Raw genomic sequence first — 26,033 nt, forward strand, 5'->3', positions numbered from 1 at the left:
AAAGAGTGTGAGAGTCGGGAGTGTTTGAACTTAGAACAAAGGTGGCCGCCATCAGAGGATCGAATGGATGTGTATGACAGAGCCGAGTGTGATAGACGATTGGAAGTTAGTTTATGAGTGCGGCATTTGTTTGAAGTACCTGGTCCACTGATGATGCGGGGTAAGAGGCATGATTGGGAAGGAAAGCTTGAGTGTAAAAGAGGGACAAAATGAACGGTTTAAATAAGGGTGCAAGGGCACGGGTGAGTCAGTGATGTAAGCAGTCCAAGTTAGGCTAAAGTCAGTTTATAAGAGTTAAAGATCAAAAGAGCGTGCCCATAGCGGATCTCTCTTGTTTCACAGCCAGCCGCCGACATTCTATTTATAAGCTTATTTTATTCCATTAAGAAGCCAACAATACTATCTTAAAAGTCAATCCTCTCAAAATCCGATCCTACATATGTATCTAGGGATACTGTTTGATTAGCAAATATAAAGAATAAGAAATGTTATTTCATTCTAAAATATATATTTATTACGAGCTAAATGAGACTAGGAGTAAAGTATAAACTAAAAGACTATAATGGTAACTGATCTATTTTATCTATTTTTTAATTTTACTGATATAATCTAGGGACTTTCTTCTTACATATACCACGTTGCTTTAAACATTTCGGTTTAATATTTATATTTCCATCAGAAGATTGAGGAGGAAACTGAGAATCGATGAAGATTAGAAAGGAAGAAGAAGGAAAAAAGAGGGAACTGTAAGGAGAGTAAGGAAAAGGATAGATGAGGTGGAAAGGGAAAGTAGGAGCAGAAAGATTGAAGAATCGAAGTACAATGTACACTAAAAAGAAATTGCAATGGAAGAAAGGCCAGACTACCTAAAACAAAGAATGAAGAAAGAAAGATAGGAGTCTGATAGCAAGGTTTAGATGCAGCAACGAAGTTAGAGAGAGATAACACTCGTGAGAAGAGGAGGACAGGCGGTGTAGAATATGCAAAGAAGGAGAAGAGACAATATAGCACGTGATAGGAAAATGTGAGGCTACGAGAGGAGGTCATGGAGTAGAAGAAGTTCTAAAGGGGACCGGAGAAGGGCTGGAGGTGATGAAGAAAATACAGCGCGAAAAGAAAAGGAAAATCACAGAAAAGGCAAACGACCACGTAGAGGGGAGGGTGTTAAAGGAGATTGGAGGAATAGACATATAAAGGACATGCAGGAGGAAAGAATAGGAAAATCAGAAAGGAAGTGGCAAAACAAAACCAAAGAAAAGGTAATATTAGAAACTAGTAGGAGATAGTTTTTACTTTTAGTTCCTACAAGAAGACTGAAAGATTGACAAGGGCACAAAGGGAATAAGGGTAGATTATAAGATGATAAGGTTATTTGATAGTAGTAGAGGATAAATCAGTTTCATAAGATATAATCATTAATAACTAGTTCTAGAATTAGAAATAAGAAAAATGTAAAAAGTTATACATTGTAAACCAGATACCATCCTAAGCCGCCTAGACAAGCATTATAATAAATAATAATATTAAATAATGATATGTATGTAGGGATGCTGTTTGATTGGCAAATATAAAGAATAAGAGATGTTGTTTTATTCGAAAATATATATTTATTACGAGCTAAATGGGACTAGGAGTAAAGTATAAACTAAAAGCCTAGACTGATAACTGATCTATGATTACACAACCGACCGACACTCTCACGTCAACTCTCGCTAAAAAATCCGTAAAAGACTGGTCCCAAGACAACTCTTGCACCTTATTTAAACCTAGCAGTCTCTTCTTTCACACGCAGGCTTTCTTTCTCGATCACTCATAAACATCCCGTCCATAGAATCCTTGTACTTACGCAGCCACTTGTCCTTCCATATGCTCTCCAGATATAACCCTGAGCATTCGATCTGAACCCGTGGCTGCTGTTTATTATGTACAACTGGCCCCTTGCACTCACTCTCAAACCCTAATATCCTACATATACATTTTTATCGTTGAACGTAGCACATGTAAGCGTTCGAATACTTTCGTATATGAGTGTCTATAATAATCATGGATTAGTTAGGTAGTACACGAAAAGAATAGTCGAAAACTATTGAAATATATTTAACGATAAAAAATAAAGGATTTTCAAATTGTGTAAGCAATTAATTTTCTTGACTATGAAGATTCGAATGCTGATCTTGATGTCTGTTTGATATTCTCAGTTCGATAGAAGGGAGATTCGGTTTAGTACAGAATAGAGATGAGACTGCTGATACTTTTAGAAAATTTATGGGCTTTGTCTAAAATATCGATATTTTAGATAAAATTTCTTCTAAGAGAACATCTCTCAGATCTCAAAAATCCGTATCAATAATTTCTCATGCTAATTCGATCTTCGAAAATTCATCTTCCATAGACTTTCTTAACCGATAGTAATCTACACATTCCACACCTCCACTAGTATTTCACTAATTCGAATTCTTTCTGGATATTAAAAATCCGCGTTCCATCTCCAGACAGTAGAATTACAGAACCGTGTTTCGAACGTCGATCACGACATCTCACGATACGTTACTGAACTTGTAAAACACGGCAAAAATTAGAGCAGTGAATACAATTTAAATCACGTATAATTGTACGATTTGTTCATTTGCAAACGGCGAAGGTGATTAATTTCGCTTAGATCAAATCGTTCCGCGGTTTGTAAATAGGCGAGATCGAGCAATTCGAGCCTTACAACCTCTTCTTTAAATTCTGAGCTTTGTACAGTATTATATGGTAGTTCTTTTATACTCAGAATTCGCCCTTCTGTCGAATTTAACCATAGAAAACTGGACATTTTAACTAAAAAAACGAAATTTACTTCTAGATTTCCTCGATGCTTTCACATGTAACGAAACTATTGATACAAAATTGTGTTTCTTGTAATCGTATAATCTTTGTAAATAATATCTTTACTCGTACCTTGACACATTTAAAATATTTCTAGCGAATGAAGTTGAAATAAATGTACACTAATGTGTACATTTTACAAATAAGTTATAACATCTTATTAGAATTGTGGTAGTGGTTGTCATAGAATGTGTGGTATGAGTGTGAGGAATGTTTGTGTGGAAGAATGTGTGTGTGACGAGTATGACAGAGAGTCGTGAAAAAACAATCAGTAGGTGAATGACAGTCAGAAATAGACGTTGTGTGTGAGAGATTCCTCAAGAGATTATATCACAGTTAGAAGCGAATTTATTTAACGAGATTTAGTTATAATTTATGTTGTGCTGTTATTGTGTTAAATAAATCTTCTTATTAGTTTATCCATTTACTCACAAGAATAAGTATAGTTTCGTACTTACGTACAATGTACCTTTTTACAATGAAAGTAATGGTATAAATGATGTCGACTACTTTAAGAACTGAGTTTTATAACTGTACAGAACTCAGAAGTTATCACTTGGCAGAAATGCGGTTCTCATTGTGTGATAAACTCGTATTTTTTAACAATCATAAAAATATAACATGAATTTTGACTATTGACTAGGAATATTATATGTACAAACTATATATACGTCAAATTATATATATGGTTATTATTATAATTATTTATACTTAAGTACGTTCTATAATATTACGTGATAAAGAGTACGAATGACATATACAGGGTGTCCAATTTTAATCCATAAATCAGCAAATTATTTATAAACTGTTTGCTGAATGGAAAAATGTTTCAGATAAGGAATAAATGATTCTGGGAGTAGTATAAAATGGCACAATTGTTTTTCCGGCAGGTGAGCGAGTATAGGTTATATGAAGATCAACTTCGGTTTTTTAAATGGAGATATATATATTTAAATGCACTGTCCGATTCAGTTCCTCGTTCCCCATAAAAAGAGTATTATCCAGTTATGTGAAAATAAGTAGTGTAGGAAATATTTCAATCTCAATATTCGGATGAAGAAAAAGACGAAGAAAGCAAATACGCAGTAAAGATTTTACTTTCCGTAATTTTCATCTGAGCTTTCTGCAAAATAGCACCATTGCTGAGATCCTTCCGATTAAAATGAGTCCAAACACCACATAAATCGGTCTAGTTTGTTGTTATTACGTATCACTTTGCTACCAACATCAAATTAATCCTTATAACTAAAATGAGGTTAATTTATATCATTTTTGGACTCATTTAACCAAAAGAATACGAATGATGTATTAGTACTACTTTTACTAAAATGATATAAAAAATTAGGAAAGATAAAGTTTTCCTAACCCAAAATGTCGCTACTCGACATACTATACCTATCTTGTTTCCCCTCATTGTATCTCTTCTCCTTCTTTGCCAACCAAAGTTCGAGTTTATCCCTAGGAAAAACCCTAAAAATCCCTACCTTATTCGGAATAATTCAACTGCTGACTTGATTTTGGTTAAATTTAATCTATATGATATACAATGTGATTAGTCACTGTTGGTACAATTGGACGAAAGAAGAATCTGCACGAAGAATCAAGTTAAAAATGTAGAATGACATTTTTTTTCTTATGACGTTTCATTTTCGAAAAAATAATTGATTAATCGTCCGAATATCGTTTGTACTCGTCAGTAGAAATCTGATCGAGAAGTGTCAAGCTGCACGATCGAGCTGTTTCTTTTTCTATTTCTGCAGTTCTGCTAAATATAACTAGTATTGAGTGTTGTCCTCTTGCAGTTCAGAGTTTGTGATAAAATTGTAAGTAAAATAAAATTTACGTTGCCAATCAAAAGAAGTTGGTATACAAAATTTAATATAAAATTTATTGACATGTCGTCAAATGCATATTGTTTGTATAGAGTATTTGAAAATTAATTGTCACCGCCATTACAGCAAAGATTCGTTAAAAAATGTAGCCATAAAGTTGTCCTTGAGTATAAATTTCAAGGTCATATCTTTTTTCGTTTTATCGTATTTTACGCGTCATCAGGAGAAAATGTCTAAATGGGACAATAGGTCACAAATATTGTTTCCTCGAAAAATTGTCGTTAAAGAGGTTTAGTCAATTCATGTAACGAGCAAGATGCATATAATAAATAAAATTTAGATGGAACACCAGATTCGATGTGGACTCGTTACATGTATCGACTAAACCGCTTAACACAAGATTATTGACCAAGTGGACACCTAATGCGTCTCCATGTAATCAATCGAAATACTTACAATCAATTTTTTTAAAACGTTAATCTGCATATCAGATTCGTGATTAACGACCTTGAGAAACCTTATAAGGCACTTGTACGAAGTTTTCTAATGTTTTTGTAGTATTTAATGTTTATTTTTAATGTTTATTTACATGTGTATTTAATGTTTAACTACATTTTGCACGTTTAGCACATTGTGCGATGTTTCCTAGAAAATATAATTTTACTTGAATTAATTTTATATTCCTATTATGTTGTTATTATGTTACTGTTACGGGTACAAAAAAAAATTCTTTTTATTGCAACGAAAAATGACTCAAATACAACTTTTGGAAGAATAAAATTGTATTTCTAAAGAAAGTACAGAAAGCATATATGGGAATGCTGCTACAAGTATTTCGAACATGATTTATTTAAATACGAAACTATTTAACAAATATTTTAATTATACCAATTGCTATTTGGAATATTAGGTAAGTGTTTGTGTCGATTTGGTAGAAAGTAACTTTATCAGTCTTTTTCTTCGTGGCATCTCTTAGTGCCATCTTACAGCGGAAATGAGAAACTAAAGTAGATTTGGCGTTTAACATGTTAACCGTCATATAAGATGTTTGTAAATATTAGGATTATTAGATTACGTTTTTAGGATTTTATTAAAATTTGAGTTGAATTACGAATTATTAAAAGTGACGTGTTTATTAAACAAACGTAATAAGAGATAATTACAGTGAATATGTATTGTTATACTTCCATTTCATATAGATATTAGTGTCACGGTATTTTAACATTAGAACTCACAATCTATAATGAGTAGCTAATCTAAATGTGTATATACAAATGATAATTGTAATGATATGTCAAAGATAAATAACTATATACAGAGTGATCCATGCATCATGTACACCTTTATAACTTCCACAATATGCATTTTATACAAAAATGTTGTATACAAAGGTTGCATGTGTATACTATGTAATGTATTTATTTTTGTTACAAGTGGAAGCATTTCAGAGATTTGAAGGTTAACTTTATTTTTTTTTAAACGGAATGCTATATTTTTTGTATCAAAATAGGAAAGAATATGTAATTCTGAGTAAAAAAGTATTAACATTTATTAGCTCTAAACATAAAAGTTAGCGAGTAATTTAATTTTGTTTCTTGAAAGATTTTTTCCTTTTTTTATTGAAAATTTCTTGAAAATATAATAAAAAAAAATAACATATTGTAATACTATTAATATAAAATTGTAATATAAACATTGTCACATAAATATTTCGCTGTTCTGCGGAAATCTGTGATAAGATAAGGTTGAATCTCTAACTTAATATGCGAAGAAAATTTCATCTATATATAGACGATTGGACAGTTAAAATATCTGTAGAGAAAGAAGCATGATAATTTGAAAGAATGGATGAGAAAATTTGAATGTGGTAAGCAGTCCGACATTGCATTGGTTAAGGTCTTCTACAAATCTGGCTCAAAAAATTAATTTTTCTTTTTGTATGTTTTAAAGTATATATTTTCAAAAATATATGTACAAAATTGTTTGATAAAATTCGCATAAAATTAGTAAAGTTATAAAAATCCAAATACGAACACATCAAGTGAGAAACTGCGAAGTAAAGGAGGCATCAACGACATTATTATTTTGATTACTCACGGTTATTGTATTTTAAATTCTTTTCCGATTTTCCATTCATACTATAATTGTTTCATTAATAATTTACAAAAATTTTATACTTTAATCTTCCAAAATAGCAGATTGATTAAGTATAAGGAGGTTACGTGTAAGTGCTACATTGAACTGACTGACGATATCTCAAATTATAATTGATTGATCAATTTTAAATTTGAGCCAAATATTTAGAAGATATGCCTTTATCGTCAGAAATACGGATTTTAAGATTCAACGTATTTTTATATTTTTTTTCTAACTTGAAAGTCAGAAAATGTAGGAGGAGATAGGCATTTAAACTTCAAAGTGTTATCATTTTTTAAATTTAAAGATTTTTGGAAGACCAATGGCTGCGTGGCAGTAAAACACACGTTGCAAGTGTATATTTTACTGTTCTGTCAACATAGAAGATCATTCCGACATTTCCTTTAAATGATTTCTTCTTGAGAAAAGTCTATAGAATATGATACCATATAGCAAATTCATGTTGGATAAAGAACTGTTTGTGAAAATGTAAAAATAGTGCGCAAAAGTATGCTGGGTGGCTTACTTTTATACTTTGATGGCCAATTGAAATTATTCACAAGCATAAATAATTATAATTATGGATATCAATAAACTCGGGAAACTCTCGTCTAACTTTTAAGATAAGAATGAGCATCCTAACATTTTTAGTTTTCGTGTAATCTTTCATTTTAGCCAAAAATCGGGCGTTTTTTGAAGACTGAGGGTTATGGAGAAATTTCGTTTATGGATTCGTATTTAGAGAGATCAGTTCTATAAGAGTTACCAAATGAATATTACAAGATTAAGAAAAAGTTAAAATTTGTTGCACAGTGTAATTGAAAGAAAGATGTGATTTGCTTATCACTATAAGTCTTTCTGAATAATATTATGTTATTTTTTAATAAATAAAATAACTGATAATGAATTTTTGCTGTATTTGAACCTATTTTCTCAAAATTGAAAAGGGTAAATTTAATGAAATTGTTTGTGGATCTTTAAAATATTAGTAAATTTAATGAATATAAGAATTTGGAAAATAATTTTTGAATTATTTACATATTATATAATTGTTTTTACAAGGTATTTACAAAAAATCATGAATTGAACTCATTTAGCTAGTAGTAGAGTGCTCAGTTAAAATTTGATTAAAGATGATATATACATATATTGTTATTGTATATAATTATTTCAGTGATTCGAGAGAAAATAAGTCACAAAGCTTTCCTAAAGATAAGATTTGATTGTGAATCCTTTTAATTAAAATTTGATGTAACTGTTAATCCTTTCACGAGCAAGCGTTTTAAGGCAGCCTTAAGATAATTTTCCATTTAACTCACTAGCGCCACCACGGTCCATATCTCCAATAAATGTAATGTAAATATTGTATATGTCGTTGAATTATTTTCTAATTTTACTGATATAGTCTTGGAATTTTCTTCTTACTATGTGTGCCGTATTGTTTGCAAAATATTGTTGACACAGATTTTTCGTGAAAAGGTTAAAGTTATTAAATATTTACCTTCTGACTAGAGAAGGTCGTCTAGGAGCATCAGTGTGGGTTGTGAGTTTGGAATTCACAGTTTCAGTCTCCATCGTTTTATCGTCATTGACTTGTATTAATGTTGAAAGATCGACCGTGTTATTTTTTGTTGGAAGCTCTGTATGTTTCTCCTCTTGCTTTCTAACCTTTCCTTCATCAGAAACTTGTCCACCTTCGAAGGAATCCTTCGCCTGACGATCCTCGATTTCCTTTGCCAACCAGGTATTTTCCTACGGTAAGGGGTACATCTATGAATCGGAAAATTATTCCTTAATGAATGTAGAAGTACTATCACGTTGCTATATTATTATTTTGTTTTCCTGTTTTGATCCTATTTTATAAATTCTTTTTTGTAATTCTTATTATTCTTTAGACTTTATTCTAAATTTACGTTTACTATGTTTAACAAGTGAGATATATACAAATTGAAGATTATACTGATACTGAACTTAGATTATATCAGAACACAAGGGTATATACAGTATATACACATAGTACATACAATATACGTACTACAATATGTACAGTTAGTACGTTTATTGACCATGGTGGTGTTAGTGTATTCAATGAAAAATCGTATTCGGGCTGGTATAACAATGAAGGATAATTCAGTATTGTATTAAAACTTTTTATTTTGCAATTAATTCATTATTAATAAATTAATTTTTCAATTAATCCTCCCCATTAATATAATATCATATATTGCATTCGAATACCTTTGTTAGCCAACAAGAATGTATGCTTGTAATAAATATACTGCAAATATTGTATACATCGTTGAATTATTCTCCAATTATTTTATTGATATAATTTTGAGATTTTCCTTTTGCTATATATATATATTATGTTGTTCCGACCGATTTAATGTACATATTTTACTTATTCAAAACAGTAAATGTAAATGTCTGAATACTTTCTCATATGAGTGTACTTTGACAAAATGTTACATGTCATTCGTAAAATATATACATTTATGTACATTTATTTTAATCCCTTCGCTAGAAATATTTAACTGTGTCAAGGTACGAGTAAAGATATTATTTACAAAGATTATACGATTACAAGAAACACAATTTTGTATCAATAGTTTCGTTACATGTGAAAGCATCGAGGAAATCTAGAAGTAAATTTCGTTTTTTTAGTTAAAATGTCCAGTTTTCTATGGTTAAATTCGACAGAAGGGCGAATTCTGAGTATAAAAGAACTACCATATAATACTGTACAAAGCTCAGAATTTAAAGAAGAGGTTGTAAGGCTCGAATTGCTCGATCTCGCCTATTTACAAACCGCGGAACGATTTGATCTAAGCGAAATTAATCACCTTCGCCGTTTGCAAATGAACAAATCGTACAATTATACGTGATTTAAATTGTATTCACTGCTCTAATTTTTGCCGTGTTTTACAAGTTCAGTAACGTATCGTGAGATGTCGTGATCGACGTTCGAAACACGGTTCTGTAATTCTACTGTCTGGAGATGGAACGCGGATTTTTAATATCCAGAAAGAATTCGAATTAGTGAAATACTAGTGGAGGTGTGGAATGTGTAGATTACTATCGGTTAAGAAAGTCTATGGAAGATGAATTTTCGAAGATCGAATTAGCATGAGAAATTATTGATACGGATTTTTGAGATCTGAGAGATGTTCTCTTAGGAGAAATTCGTACCCTTGTCCTAGATATTGTGCAGGCCACAAGGTATCGATATGTTAGACAAAGCTTATCAAATTTTTGAATAGTCTGTACTAGGACCTCGGGAAATGGTTTTGTGGCTGATATATCGACACGTCTGGGATTAAATACTTACATTTGCATGCTCGACAGCAGATGCCGAGATAGTGATAGAATCAGTTATATACGTCGATATGTTATTTATCTTATGTTAGTTGACATAAATAGTTAATATTGATCCTGTGTATCACTATCCCATCTGGTCTCAATATAAACTATTCGTTCTCTTTGTAATATAATACTATAAAACTCGATTCGTATATGTGTTATTTCATGTATAGAAAATTTGTGTGCCCTATCTGTACGATACGTTTATTCCAAAATTCGCAGTTCTGGAGAGATTCGATATTTTTTATTCCGTTCAAATCGATACAAATAGTAGATAACAAAGTATTATAAAATAGCATTAGCATATCTGAGTAGAATAAAAATTTCAGTATGTAAATTAATAGAGAAAGACGATCATTTAGTGAATAAAATTTTGCACATCTTTTCTTATAATCGTTATATTCGTTATTCAGTATCTCAGAAGGAATATCACTGACAATAGCAAAGGATAAAATATAATATAATTATAATATTTTATTATTACAATTATCTGTACTTTTCCGCTGCTAAATCGCAGAAATGTTTAGATATCTTGAGTTTCATTTCACAAGTACACTTTTTTTGTAATTATAGTAGTTTCGTTATATTAATCCATAAATGATGTATTTTCAAACAAAGAAAAAGTCAAAATGTTCCTTTTTGTCTCATTATTTCATTCATCTATTTCACTCATAAAGTCTTTGTTGACTGAGCGGATAATTTTGTGACTCACTGTACGTCATTAGTCAAGAGTGGATCGTTAAAGAGCGAAGAGTTCTATTGTCAAGTATTGCATGATTACATACTTGACAGGTTCCGAGGAAAACTCCTTGTTGAATGTGGACAGCAACTGTCATCTATAGAATAGTTTCGTGATTGATAAGTACTGTGTAGAACTCAAGAGTTTGCCCCTGGAGAGAATACAGGTCATGCTATAATACTACCTCCTTTCACACAGTCCTATGAAAGATTACACGGTCGCGAATTTTCGTTATTGACTGAAACTGTCGCGTCTACAAATTTATTTATTTATTTAACAGGACAAACTCTATATTATTCAGTGAAAATACAACAACTGTTAAAGAAAGAGAGAGCGAGAGAGAGAGAAAGATGCAGAGATGCAATAAATATGCTAGCCCACAACGAGTGACGGACGTTGAATGATTATAGTCACCGGTAGTACGCAATAAGCGTCAGAGATTGGGTGATTATAATCACCGTTACTATCAAAAGGGTTAATGAATTTCGAAAAGGTATAGATTAAGGTTAATCACTTGTTTCTGCCATTGAACATGTTTATTCTAATAATACGACCTGACCAATTTTACGACTTCGTTAAATCGTAGTCATTGTTATAAATATACGTCGTATAATTGTGTTATATGAATTATTCCAATAATACAGTGGGTAAAAAAGATATTGACACACAGTTTACAAGAAAATATGCCTAATCGGTAGACTCTGATTTGAACCCTTTAATTTGAATTTTGGAACTTGCATTGGAATTTGAATTTGAATTTAATTTGGAACTCTATGGGTATGTGTATCATAACAGATTATACAATACACGCAACAAGCTCTTTTTTCACCTAATAGCCTAAACAGATGAAATCAGTAATTGAATTTTCAGTGCCACATGCTAACACAAAATACAACGAATCTTTTTATATGAAAAATGTTTAATTTTTAATGCGCTACTTCCCTGTCACGAACAAAATTTCGAAGAAAGTTATAATCAAAGCATGAAAGAATACTGAAACTTTGAGGGTCTATTTGACTCCCTTCAATAGATTTCACGTACAACTCATTATATTTTCCATGTACACAAACTTTGATTAAATTTGAAACATTTTACGTGAATTTTCTTGTAATATAGCGTGCTAATACCTCTTTTACCAACTGTATATCCAATTACACGATACGTATGTTCGAGTATCAGCTTTTCTATGGTCATAAGCACAACTGGAAAAACGAAGAACTTCCAAAAATTATATTTAGGAAACTATAGGGTAAATCCTGTTTAAAATTGACATATACATGTATTTAAATCGATATACCTATCGATATGTACCTATACACGTATTGATTAGCTATATCTTCAATTAAAGCTTCAATAAAATCCCTGTTATCGTCATTTTTTCATTTTCGATACCTTACCATATGATCACCATCAATTCACCATACGTATATGGGTGACAATCGCAATAGTTTATTTTGCATGATCTAACTCATTATTTAGGAAATAGCATAGAATATACTAATAGTAGAGAATGTAGTAAGAATAGAATATAGAATATACTAATGTACAGAATATGCTAATTGTAAGATTCATAAATCATAATCTGAACAATATTATAATCTATTGTTATATATAGTTTACAAAAATATTATTTTTAACACCATGCCGTCCGCACGTCTAATCTGGGTTCTTTTGTGTGACGTTGGTAGGACTGACTCAGATCATTTTGGAGCCTAGAGAGGTCCTTTCGAGGACCTCGGGAGATCATAAATCGTCAAATTTTACTAATCCCATCGTCAGTTCTCGTGAGTTCTCAATCCTGTCCCTCTATTTTCTCGAAATTTTGAGGATATATAGTCAAACCTGTTTTTGAACAGCATTTGCTCGATAGTTTTGCGCATGATACCAACGTTTTGTCACCGGCATTTGCCCGATAGTTCCCTCATGACACCAACGTAGTGCCACCGGACGGCATAGTGTTGATGTATACAGTTTTAATGAAAACACTATTGAAAATTTTTGCATTCAGTTTTGAGCTTCTTGAGCTTAAAAACTTGAAGTGAGATAACAAAACCTGCGAACATCACAGTTTTAATTATTTAAGAATCCAAACTAATCATGACCACCTGGAACTTTATTTTAAATTTTGGTTTGGCGAGCAAAGTGTTATGCAAAATCATAAATTCTGCATGAATCTTTGTAGCGAATTAAATTCTGTGTTTGGATATTTGTGCTTCTTTGTGTGATCGATAATACACAATCACTATCTTTTGACGAGATTGAAACCGAGAATGAAGGATGACGAATTATTTATGATAAGCTTGCCTGGTCTAGAATTTTAAAACAATCGATTTTTCTTTTCCCTTCTTGACTCTTTGACGTCTGGAGAATATATAGTTAACAAAGTACACTGTATAGTCAAGTCTCCTATAACGTGGTGTTTTTGTAACACGATTTCCATATAACGTCGAGCGAAAATTGCAACAGCTTTGCTATAACGCGATCTTCTTATAACGCATTTTTCAGCCAATTAGAGAAAGAAGGGCGAATATTTGACAGTGATGATAAATAATAAAACAATCTAACTGTGGTATCCCCGATGTATGAACTACATGATGAGAATAGTCTGAATCCTGATCAGACTGAAGCGGTTTCATAAGAGTGTTTGAGAATAAAACATTTGTTTCAGAAATAAATATAAATAAGAAGAAATATGGGATAACATCGATGGATAGGAGAACTTATGGTAGAAAAGATTTTAACCCTTTGACTGCCACACCGAAATCACATGTTTCCCTCAGGACGCCACGGGAGTGCACCGCTAGATGCAAGATTTGTTCTAATATCTTTTTGAGGTTCTAATAAAAATTTTTAAATGTTCAATGGTGCACTTTTTACTTCAAAGTACCTTCTAATTAACGGTTATATTCAAAATGTACTAATTGTCAATTTTCATTCAATGTTGTTCAATGTAGTTCAAGTAGCTCAAGTGCTCCGGTCACCAATGACCACCGTGGCGTCACAGGAGAAACCGTGGCCGGTCATATATGACCAACGTGGCAGTTAACACCAAAGTGTTAATAAGGGTTTTGATAGGCACCCAAAAGATAATTATATAAAACAAAGTAATAAACCGTTTAATTTTAACACGTTAGAATCCTATTTTAAATTAGGATGCGACACTAATGTGTATCAAATTAATTTTTGTTTATAAATTTATTATACGAATTATGTATTATATTCGATAAATCTAAATTCAAATATGTAAAAATCTATATATTCTTTGCTATTTCTATTATAAAATTTTATTTATTAACCGTATCAATCGCAATTCAATATTTTGAGAATGCAGTTTTTATATATTTTTTTTTTATACATAGATTTATGTGCAATTTATTTATTTCTGAGGTTCCATATAACGTGGTACGAATTCGTTCGATTTGTATTATATCCGAGTTTCTTATAGCGCGGTTCCTATATAACGCGGCAGTGGTTTCCATATATGTTATTATAAATGCAATATAAATTATTCTAATTTGTCTTATTACTATGTTTCTCATAACGCGGTTTCCATAGAACGCATTTCCTGATTTCAGTTAATTCTGACTTTCTTATCACGCGGTATGAATTAATTGCGTTATAGGAGACTTAACTGTATTTACTTTTCATAACAGTAAATTCTATTGTACGTTGATAGGATACACAAAACGTTTATTGATATCAACAGAGTGGAGTATTTATTGAGTGGGGTTTAGAGAGCCAGGACAATGGGACCCAGACGCTTGAGGTACGAGTTCCCATGGGCTTTCGAAGCTTCGATTGACACTGGTCGAGGTCATGGTCTGACCAGACACCATTTGTATCTCAAAGAATATGAATAACCCTATTAGCCTCTTTTTGGGCAAAAAGGCTGCTAAGAATGCTAGACTAGAGAATATAAGGGAAATTGGTCCTTCCACGTGAAAAATAGGACAAAATGATCCAATGACGATTAAAAATCTTAAGACGGTTTAAGATTAGAAAATAAAAATGGTTAATTTTAGATTTTTTGTTATTGCAGTTAGCTGAAATGTGCAGCTGTCTTTGATAAAATTAAGAGAGAAATATTTTCGTTTCCGTTAAGTTTTAACACTATTTTCCCGGCATTTCCGATAATTTATTAAAAAATATTTCAGACAAATAGCGATCAGTTACTGGTTGGCTATTGAATTGGGTATTAAATAATATCAAAAAGAGTTTTTTACATAAAAAGGGCAAGGTGACACTGACTTTTTTAAAGGACACCATGTATTTTTGGTGTTATAGGATTATAGCTCGTGTCAAGATGAATTCAACGACCTGATATTTGAGCAGTTCACTGCACAAATTGATTAACTCCATAAAACAAAAAGCGGAGAAATGCAATGAAATAATGTATATTATTTTTTAAAATTCCCTTTATAATTTAAATCGAAATAAATATTGTAGAATGCATAAACACAAATGTAACTCTCATCTAACGGTATATAAAATTTATAAGAAAAAATAGCCAAAAGGTAATCGTTAATAATGTTACCATTTTTATGTTACTGGAAGAGTTAATCGATTTGGCAAGTGAAAAAAGTAATAAATTTAAATTTGACTAAATTTTACTTAAATTCTGATAAGACGGCACTAAAAAACTCACCGTTATCATTCATGGCTTGCTATTGCATTTGAGTTGCATTATTCCAACGATTTACATTAGAGTACGGAGTTAATCAAAGTGATCTCTGAAATAAATTATTTATTATTCAGTGGCCAACAAATTTTTGTCCTTTAATGGTGTTAATCTTAATTATCAGGGAAAGTTATTATAAATATAAAAAGTTATGACTATACCAAGTGCTTTGACACTTAAATTTAAGATTTTTCAAAAGGTGGAGTTAATCGATTTGTGCAGTGAACAGCTCATGTATTGGAGAGGCCGGTGTGGGCCTGCTAGAGATTATGGCTTGAGGGGCGTAAGTAGACATCACTGGTTTTTCTTGTGAAACAATTATATTTCCTACAGGTTATGGGCCTGATCCAGTAAATTGTGATTAAAGTTGATATAGTGTCCAGTGTTTAATTGGTGCGAAGTGATAAAGACAAAACCGTGAAAACTTTTAACATTCCTTTTCTTTCGTTTGTACAGTTTTTTGAACAATGAAGAAAAATTGGCATACAGTGAAAGTGGACATCTCTCAATCCAAAAATTGAACAGTGATAATTACTCTATATGGAACTACAAGTTAGAATCATTGATGATTAATACGTTCCGTGCCAACTCGTTTTTGCCTGACATGATCTCCACAAATAAAAATTGATATTTCGATTTTACAGAATTAAATTTGTCATAAAACATGTTTTCAACGCATAAAATAAATATGTTTGCGTGTACCATTTATGGTGCACGTGGCCTGTAGATCAAGTTTAACGTGTACCACAACTGGTACACGTGGCACGGAACGTGTTAAGGCTGCAGGATAGTTTGAAATTTTGTCTTAAATAGTTATCCGAAGTCTTAAAAGTAATATACGAAAGGTTTCAACTTTTAACCCTTTCGGTACTACTGCCGCCCAATGGCGGCGGCCATGAAACATTCTCTAGGTACTACCGTGGCCTATTGGCGGTGTTGCGACGGCAATAATAGGTGGAAGGCGCGCCTAGCCGTTTCTCTTTAGAATCGACAATCATAAATCGAGACAAGGACTAGGGACGGTAATACCTGAGACCAGACCCACGAAATTGCCAACCAGACGTACGCATAAATCAAGACAAAACAATGCCAAAAAGAGAAATTTCCCTGTCATATTCCTTCTCCTAACCCAAGAGCCCGCCAAAACTCCTTGTCCAATGAAAAAACTCTAATTTTCCTCTTCCTACACTCATTTTCCTCCAATCACAGCAAACCAAGACTAGACAAAACGAGACGACAGGCAGTAGCCAAAACAGTGTGAAGACAGTATCAGGCAAGTGAAAACGATATCAGACGGGAGTGAAGACAAACCAGTATCAGAGTGAAGACGACAGAGTGAAAACAGTATCAGACAGAGTGAAGACGAGAATGAAGACAGACAGTATCAGACGACAGTGAGGAGAAACACGAACAAGACGGTAGTAGGACGTAAAACACAAAACATCAAGACGGTATCGAAACTCAGTCAACCACATAAAACGAGAAGACAAAATGGAAGACGAAGCAAGACGAAAACGACAAAGGCGGAGACGATACACTACACACAATCATCATACAACTCACAAAACGTGTAATAAAGTGTAAATACACCAGAAACTGCGCTTTATTACACCACCGAAGTGCTCAATGTCTCGTAAGTGACGCGACACATTGAGAAGAGGGTAGCAGCATTACCAAATCCTACCCCAAACCCGCGTGGAACTCAACCTTCATACCCACGCGGTACAACAAGCGGCATACACGAAACGTCACCGATGACTGACGCGGTCAGAATAAAAAGTTTAGTGTTAATCACGCTCGAGATTTCTATGAATACTATAAAACACGTTTTAGTGACTTCCAGTGCCATCACTCTTGTGGAAAACTTCCTCGTACCACGAATGTATAACCGCGGCCAGCTCCTCCGTATTGAAAGGGTTAAAGAGAGACTATGGGACGTTATACATACAGAAAGCAAATCAGTGACTCCCATGTGACGCCCATGCGACTCCCATGTGACTTCAGAAGGATGATGAAGCTCGTGCGACAATTGGCTTGTTGGTTGAAGACAATCAATTGCAGCACACACGGAACGCTAAATCAGCATGGGAATCACTAAAAGGCTATCATCAGAAGGCTACTTCAACAACAAAGTTGATCTTGTTAAAGCGTTTGCGCCGAACTGTCCTAAGTGGCAATGGTGATGTGGAAGAGCACATCACTACGAAGCCGAGCTACTTCAAAAAGTTAGCGGCCTTTGAGCAGAAATTAACGGACTACCTCATGACGGTGATGCTACTTGGAAGTCTTCCAGAATTATACAGAACTCTTGTAACAGCTTTAGAAAGTCAACCGAAAAATGAAATTTCGCTGAATCTCGCCAAAGGGAAACTTACAGACGAGTACAAAAGGCTAGAAGGGGTTAAGGGCACAGGAGATAACTTCCAAGAAACTGATTCGACAATGAAGACGGAGTTCATGGATAAGAGAACTACACGGGCCAAGAAGACCTGTTATTTTCGTGAAAAGTCAGGACACTTCAACGGTGAATGCATGAAGTACAAGATCATGGAAGAGCAAAAAGGAAAAATCTAACAAAGCTATAGGGATTGTCTTCTCAAGTGACTATTGTTTCCATGCCACTACTTTAAAAATTGAAGAAACATGCTGTGGGGCGAAGAACAAAGAAAAAAGAAATCCGTGGGTTGTTGATTCGGGCGCAGCAAACAATATGGCAACGACAAGAGACTTTTTCGAATATTTAAATTCGGAAAGAAAGGACCATGTAGACTTAAGAGGCTACTATTCTTGTAATCCGGCTTAAAAAAATCAACTTTCTTTTTTTACATTTTTTCAAAGTATACGTTTTCGGAAATGTCTACGTAAAAGGATTTATTTATTTTATTACATCGATATCCCATTAATGCATTCTCAAGACCCCCACCATTATTCCACTACTACGTCACTAACATACGCAGCTTCGTCACAGTCGAAAAATAATAGGGTCTCTAGAGACCCCGTTACCGTATCTCGAGGGTTAAATAAAACTGAAAATCAACTGTTTTTTTTTTACGTTTTCTCAAAGTACACCTAATTCTGTTTCTACACGAACTTCTTGTACACGATTTTGATTTAACACGAATTAGGAAAAAAATTTAATTCTTTTTTTACACGACTTATTTTGATTTAACACGATCGACCCAAATTCTAAGAAGAAAATTTTGCTTTACTTTTATTTTTATAACTGCGACATTGGAGACGAGGAATTAATTTTGCATAAAAGTTAATAAATGGTAAGTTATAGTTTTAAAACCTTTGTTTTAATAACCCTTTAGCCTATAATATGTGACAATATAATTAAAATATAAGTGACAACGAATAAAATCTTTTTATGTGTAACTCATATTATCTTGCCTAATTTTTGTCTTCATGAATTAGTGACATGTTTTTTTTCTTTTCAAATGATAATTTACTTTGTACGATACATGTGCAATCTTTATGAAATAAAATGTTTAAGATCCTAACATGAAAACTCATGGTTTATTGTATTATTTTTGCTGATTTCTTGGGACTGGAACCAATCTTCTATTTTTTCATAGATGCAATATATTTTTTTACACAAATTTTTTTTACACGTATTCTTCTGGAACGTATCTATCGTGTAAAAACAGAATTAGGTGTATATTAGGTGTATTTTAGGTGTATATTAGGTTTTCGGAAATGTCTATGTAAAAGGATTTCTTTGAATTTGTAAAATTAACAAGGTTATAGATGTTTAAAGTTCGGCATATAGGTATTGTACAATGAATAACGAAAACACTAGGTTTACGGACGCTATCTGTATACCTATTTCTACATATTTGACACCTGTCAAATTGACAGGTAAAAGAAACCACGTGTCATTTTTTTTAACGATTAGTTTAATTTAAAACCAATTACAATATTAACAGTTTTAATATAAGTTAACTAAATCTGTTACATCCGTCAAATTGACGGGTTCCATAAATCTAGTGTTAAACGCGTTTTTCTTGAAACCATATTTTCTGAGCTGGCTGACAGGATATCTCGCGTTTTAGTTAACCAATTGACTCGAAATTTGGAGATCTCCATCGGATGTACCTTTATTGCGTCAACCGCAAATTTCAAAATCCGAAGTTTTTTCTATTTTTTTTTTTTAATTAAGGACTTAACGTCGCATCGACAACAAGGTCATTAGCGACATGAAACCGTTAGGGTAGGTACTAAATGTATACATATAATTGCTTGTTGCGTTGGATGAATCTGAGGGTGTTACTGGCGTTTTCAGTGTTGTTGAAAATTTCTTTTACTGAGTTAGGAACCTTTGCCTGGGTTCGTGAAGCCTTGTATTCCTTACAGTAAAATAAGATATGTTCGATGGTTAAGGGATTTTGGCACTTGTCGTAGTAGGGTGGGGATGTTTTCGAAGAAGTCATCGGAACTATTGCTTAATTTACTTTTCTATTTTTGTTTACCACCCAAAGCACGAAAAGCGCAAGGAAAATCGATATTTAAATTTCAAAATGCTGCCATTTTTTAATTTTCGGAATTTCATTATTTCAGTGGTACATGCTATAACCGTATTTATATTAATTAAGATGCTTTTTAGTTTTCTCGTATCAGATAACCGAATGGTTCGGGATCATGTCAGCCATTCGAGATTGATTTTAAAATCATGATTTACCTAAGGGTATATAATTTTCACAATTTTCAATAATTTTGTTTAGAAAAAAATTGGAAATATTCTTTAAGTATAAATAAATCTGAGCGCGAAATTGCATACCAAAATGTACCATGGTTTAGAAACTTAGAAAAAGATGCCAAGAAATCGATTTTTATGACCGGATTACAAGAATACCCTCTTAACAGGCGAACGGAAAGTAAGGGATCGAGTCGGGTGTCATAAAGTGTGCGACGGGTTCGAGTATCGTTGAGATGAGGATAGACATCGTGCTTGTACGTGCCAACGTGGGTTCAACTTGCTATCGGTAAAAAGGCTGGTAAAGATTTATACTTTTGCCTTTATAATTTTTACATGTATACTCTGTATTCTGATTGAATATTTATGAAATAAATTTTTGTAATTTTTTTTTTATCTCTATACATTATTGAAATAAACATATTCAAACAATTATTTAATTTTCACGAAAAACTGTTGTATTCCAATTGTCTATATTGATCTTATATCTGCAAAAATATTTAATCGAAATACGGAATATATAAATCAAAATTATAAAGGTATAATGTGAATAATTTTACGTGTATCTTGTAAACATTATAACTAATCTAAATTGCAAATTTCGAAGCAAAATAGTAGATTAAAATTATGGGAAACATTTTCAAGCTTCTGATAAGTTTGAAATTCGCATGAGATACTGTCAGCTTTGAACTTCGATTACAAAAAAATCGAAATAAATATTAAAAAATGCTGTTTATTATATTGTAACAATATCACAATAACACTTTGAGTGCCACGTTGGTTATGATTTTTCCTGTGACGCCACGGTGAAAATTGAATGAAAATTGACAGTTGTCAATTGTCAACCGTTACCAAGGCGCCACAGTGGTCACCAGTGATCGCCAATAAGGTAAACGCTCCAGTGGGTAAGAACGTTGTCTTATATCACCAATTTATTATTATTTTGCCATTATATGCTTCGAATAATAAAAATACTCCCGTGGCGTCCTGAGCGAAACACGTGATTTCGGCGTGGCAGTCAAAGGGTTAATGTCCACATTTTGAAATGATACCTGAATGATTATTTGTGCAGGTGACTTTTGAAAATTCGAGTAATGTTAACCCTTTGGACTCGAAGATTTCTTCGTTGCGAAGATGCAATTCGAAGCTCTTCTTAGATTTTTATAAGCTCACTGATACTCTTTATGGTAAAATTAAAAAAAGAAAATGGTGAATTTGCGTGAGAAATGAACGAATAAAATAATTTTATTTCGATGTTCTTAATATATTTATCATCATCCATTATTTAAGTTATAGCATTAAAACAAACGCTGACTGAGAGTCACCTCTTGAGTGCAAAGGGTTAACAACACTTTATGGATTTAGTTCTGAGAACTGGTGAATGATTTAACAATGAATGCTAACGTGAGCAACAATCCGGATTATGCTGATAATACGGTACTTTCTCTCAATAGAACAAATTTTGTTTTCGATTCAGATTTTTAGAAAGTCACAGATATTCAAAACCCTGTATTTATTAATTTTCGTCTCATTTATTTACACTTATTTATACCGTATTGTTATATAATAACATAGTGCAGTATAAAAATAAACTGTAAATAATAATTTGGCTTAGTACCAAACAAACTGTTCGTAATAATTATTAATCTTTAATTTCTAAGTGATAAAAAATTATAGTTGATTAAAATATCTTTTTCCACGAGTAAACAGGATTCCTATTGTAGGGAATTAAGTATTGCAGAAATTAGATTCTGAAAGATTTAGACAAATAATTAAATAATCAAGCTTGCAACCATGGTTAGGGTATTTCAAACATTTAGTATGGTTGCCATTCGAGTTGTTATAAATGAAACAATTTGTACAAACTTCAGTGACATAAAAAAATCAAAATTGTTTAACTCTAAGAGACTTATTTACTATGAAATGTGGAAATAAAACGAAGCTATTACTACTGCATTTTGTAACACATAGTCACACACATTACATGCATTTTTCACAGATAAACAAGCAATATTAGAATTCTTTTTCATTACGATACCTTATTACACGTGCAAAAAAATAATTAAAGAATATTCAAAATTTTTTGAAATGATAAAAACTGTAACAATATCAACTACTTAAAATTAATATTAGATTAATTTTTTAAAAGCCAAGGACAGTATGTTTTCGAAAAGGAGATTGAAAAATAAGAGATGGTTCTTTCAAACGATTAAAAGATTAATGATCAAGAGAAAATATATTTAAGTTAATGTGAGTAAAATTTAGGTAATAATTTATTATATATAAAATATTACTTAAATTTTAATATATGTTATCATATGTTATCAAAATTTATATTATACTTTATATTTAATCCTCAACTCTCGTTAACCAGTTTCTGAATACTCGTACGAATATTAAACTTATAATAGATCGAAGGTTAAAAGGTATTACTACTATACAGGGTGTCCCAGATTTAAGGTGCCAAACTCTGTCAGTACATTCCATGAGTTTATACGAGAAAAAATGCTATATAAACATAAATTGTTTAACGCTTTATTACAAAATTACAAACAAAAATACGACTTTAAATTTGGGACACCGTGGATATCTAGAAGATTAATATCACGTTGATTGTTCAAAAAGAAAAGGTATTAACGTATCGCGTGAAATTCTTCAGACCCTGCATTGAGAATTAAAAATAGTTTTTAAAATAGTGTTAGAAATTACTTGATTTAATATTCTTCGAGTATATCTTAAAAGTATAAAATTCGTTAATAATACTAACCTTCAGGAACTCTTCGCTTCTGGCACGAAAGGCTTCACGATACTCGGACACCAGATCTTCGTTTTCAGCCTCGACATAAAGTCCAAGATTGTCTTTCGGTTGTCCTTGTACACGCCTTCTTCGATAACGAGCCAACTCGTCCACTGTCAGTCCCTCCAGTAAGGGCCATTTTTCCTTCGATTTATTCTTCCGACTTTTGCTTTTACCCTGCGCTAGCTCGGTGTCCGAGGAGGATTTATTGACCCCGTGGGAGGACCTTTGCCTGTGTACAATTTTAATTAGGAATTAAATATTTTACCACATAACCTCTATCAACTTCGAATCACGAAAAAATCTGATGGTAAAAATTCCCTCGGAACATTAATCGATCAAACTTCCTCTACTTAATTATCTAGCTATCGAAAATCAAAACTAAGTTTACAATGGACCTCATCTCATATTTAGGACTTAATTTGAGGTTAAGTCAAATTCGAAGAATTACTCGTAGACACGATAATTTCCATTGGGACAGCATAGATTGAGTAATTACGAAATCACCAGCATACAACTAAATTATTAAACCTTTTCGATGCAATCCACCAATAAAAATCACTCGAATTATAGTTTCTTCAATTACACGAATATTGATACTACTTTTCCCTAATTTATTAATAGTACAGAATTCGAGCCCTTTATCTAGTCTGGTGAATTAAATAATAATTAATTGAAAAAATTCGATTTTCATTGGAATTGTATCTATTGTAAAAAATAACGATGACGTTTTACCTCTCCGGTCAGCGATCCTCAACCTATAGTATGTGTATCACTAGTGATGTGGTGAATATTCCTAGGTAGTGTGCGAGTTGAATCAAAATATATAAAATTTTCAAATTATATGTAGTGAGTTACGCTACAACAAAATATAGAGTCTGCAAAGTGACGTGATTATATACTGGTTGGGTGGTACGCGAGAGAAGAAGGTTGAGAACTGTTATCTTAGATTAGTGAAATACCGGCTACTGCTATCACAACGTTAAGCTACGTCCTGGAGCGTGTTTACCCCTATTCGGCTGATGCTATCAGTTTTTGGGTAATTGATTATTGAACTTCCACCTACTTTAAAGAAGGCGTACCTTCATTCAGGGAAACTTGAAAATAGACACCTTACCACGAGATGAAATCCAAGTCGAAGAAATGATCCTTCTTACAAAATTTTTACTTAAAGACACTATTATTATTATTAGAACGGTATAAAAAAAAAGATGTGTTTAAAACACAACAAAATATTATCTTTAACTATCTATCATATTTCGTATACAGTATTATAACAATATGATAAGTATTCATAAAGAAAACATTCTTGTACTTCTAACATAACCTAACAACGAGAAAACAAACTTCTGTACCGAGGTAACTAATACCGTGAAATAAAAACTTTTGATTAAAGAAAGTTTATAATTTAATACTTCTAAAGAATATTTTGAGGCAGTTAATAGATTCTAACATTATCCATGAATCAGCAGATCAAACTTCGATCACATAAACAACAATTGTTTTCGTAACTATGTATTATTTAGGAATTTTTCCGATAGAATTTATTTAGAATATAAATTGTAACGAAAACAGATATTTAAAAGAATTCACATGATAATCCGTATTTTTGACTGACTGGAAATTAACAAAGTATCAAGTATTATACTTCTTATTGAAACGCGAGAAAATGCCGCTGGACAAATCCAAACATGGAGCACCGAGCCGGGTGGACGCCCGGAACGGACTGAAATGTTTCAGCGAGGGAACTGAAGCTGTGGGAGGATAAATGTGGGCGGGAGAGAGGGCGAAGCGGCGCGAAGTGGGAAGAGCAAGGAATAGGAAGAGGGTGGTACGAAGCTACGTGCCTTTACAGAACGAGCATTCTAGACGCGACGCATCGATCTACGGAGAAGAGTCTGAAAAAGAAATTTCATTATAGCCTAATGGCTCACGTGCACGGAAACGTTTAGGTATTTATTCGTATCATACTGGCGACGTCGTCGTCGAATTGTCTTATTGGAATCTACATAAACCTTTCGTCCCAAAACTTTATTGAAACTGTGCAATAACAGCGCTATAAATTGATAAAATTGACGATGATGGAAGGGAGTCGATAGGTGCAATAAGGACGTGAAATCATTCACTATATTAGACGAGTATTAATTTAATGTACGCTACATTCCAGGAGATATCCTTGCAGCTCTACTTCAATAATTTTGAGATTGAAGGTTATACAGTATTTTAACTATACAACAATTAAACATATTTTATGGTTTGGAACATTATTCATTGGAGAAGATGCAATAGGAAAATAATAGGTTAATAAATTGTTAGAAAGATGTTAAAAAATAGATAAATTATTAAATAAAATATTATTAAATAAAATAGATAAATTACGAAATTATTTTTATAAATGAAATTATATTTTATTCACATTATCAGTAATATATTATCAATATTATTGTTATTATTTTATTTAATCTTGTTTGTTGAAATAGATAAATTATAACAATATGATTTTTATTAGTAAAATTATATTTTATTGATATTATTAGTAATATATTATTATCAATATTATTATTATGATTTTATTGATATTATCATTTTTATGTTATCAATATTATCATTATTATCATTTTATTTAATTCCAATATTATTATTTAATCTTGTTATAAATGATTTTAATAAAAATAAGATCTTATATTTTTATTGCAATATTACGCAGTTTTATTATTATTATAATAAATGTATTATTAGGCTAATATTATTGGAATCATATTTTAGCATTAAAAATAGATAAATTGAATTCTCATATAAAAAATTCTTGCAAACAAGAAGAAAATGATTTGTACTTTTTATTTTATAAGATCTCTGTATTATGTACGTAATATCAGTGTATAATTTATTTATATATATCGTAAATAAAAGTAAAAGCTATTATGTAT

At 32.1% G+C, this 26,033-nt stretch overlaps 1 protein-coding gene across 1 annotated transcript in view; it reads right to left on the reverse strand.

Moving 5' to 3' along the window:
* LOC108548152 (uncharacterized) overlaps positions 1–24,811 on the reverse strand; it is a 32,063-nt gene extending 7,252 nt beyond the window's left edge. The window contains exons 1-3 of the mRNA XM_017900966.1: positions 24,755–24,811; positions 23,077–23,338; positions 8,338–8,588 (exon numbers count right to left, since the gene is read on the reverse strand). Coding sequence (XP_017756455.1) covers positions 8,338–8,411 — 74 coding nt within the window. The 5' untranslated portion in view covers positions 8,412–8,588; positions 23,077–23,338; positions 24,755–24,811. The remainder of the gene's footprint in view (positions 1–8,337; positions 8,589–23,076; positions 23,339–24,754) is intronic.
* Between the last annotated feature and the right edge of the window lie 1,222 nt (positions 24,812–26,033).

This window comes from Eufriesea mexicana, unplaced genomic scaffold, assembly GCF_001483705.2.
Source record: "Eufriesea mexicana isolate 0111107269 unplaced genomic scaffold, ASM148370v2 scaffold1387, whole genome shotgun sequence".
NCBI classification, from domain to species: Eukaryota; Metazoa; Arthropoda; class Insecta; order Hymenoptera; family Apidae; genus Eufriesea; species Eufriesea mexicana.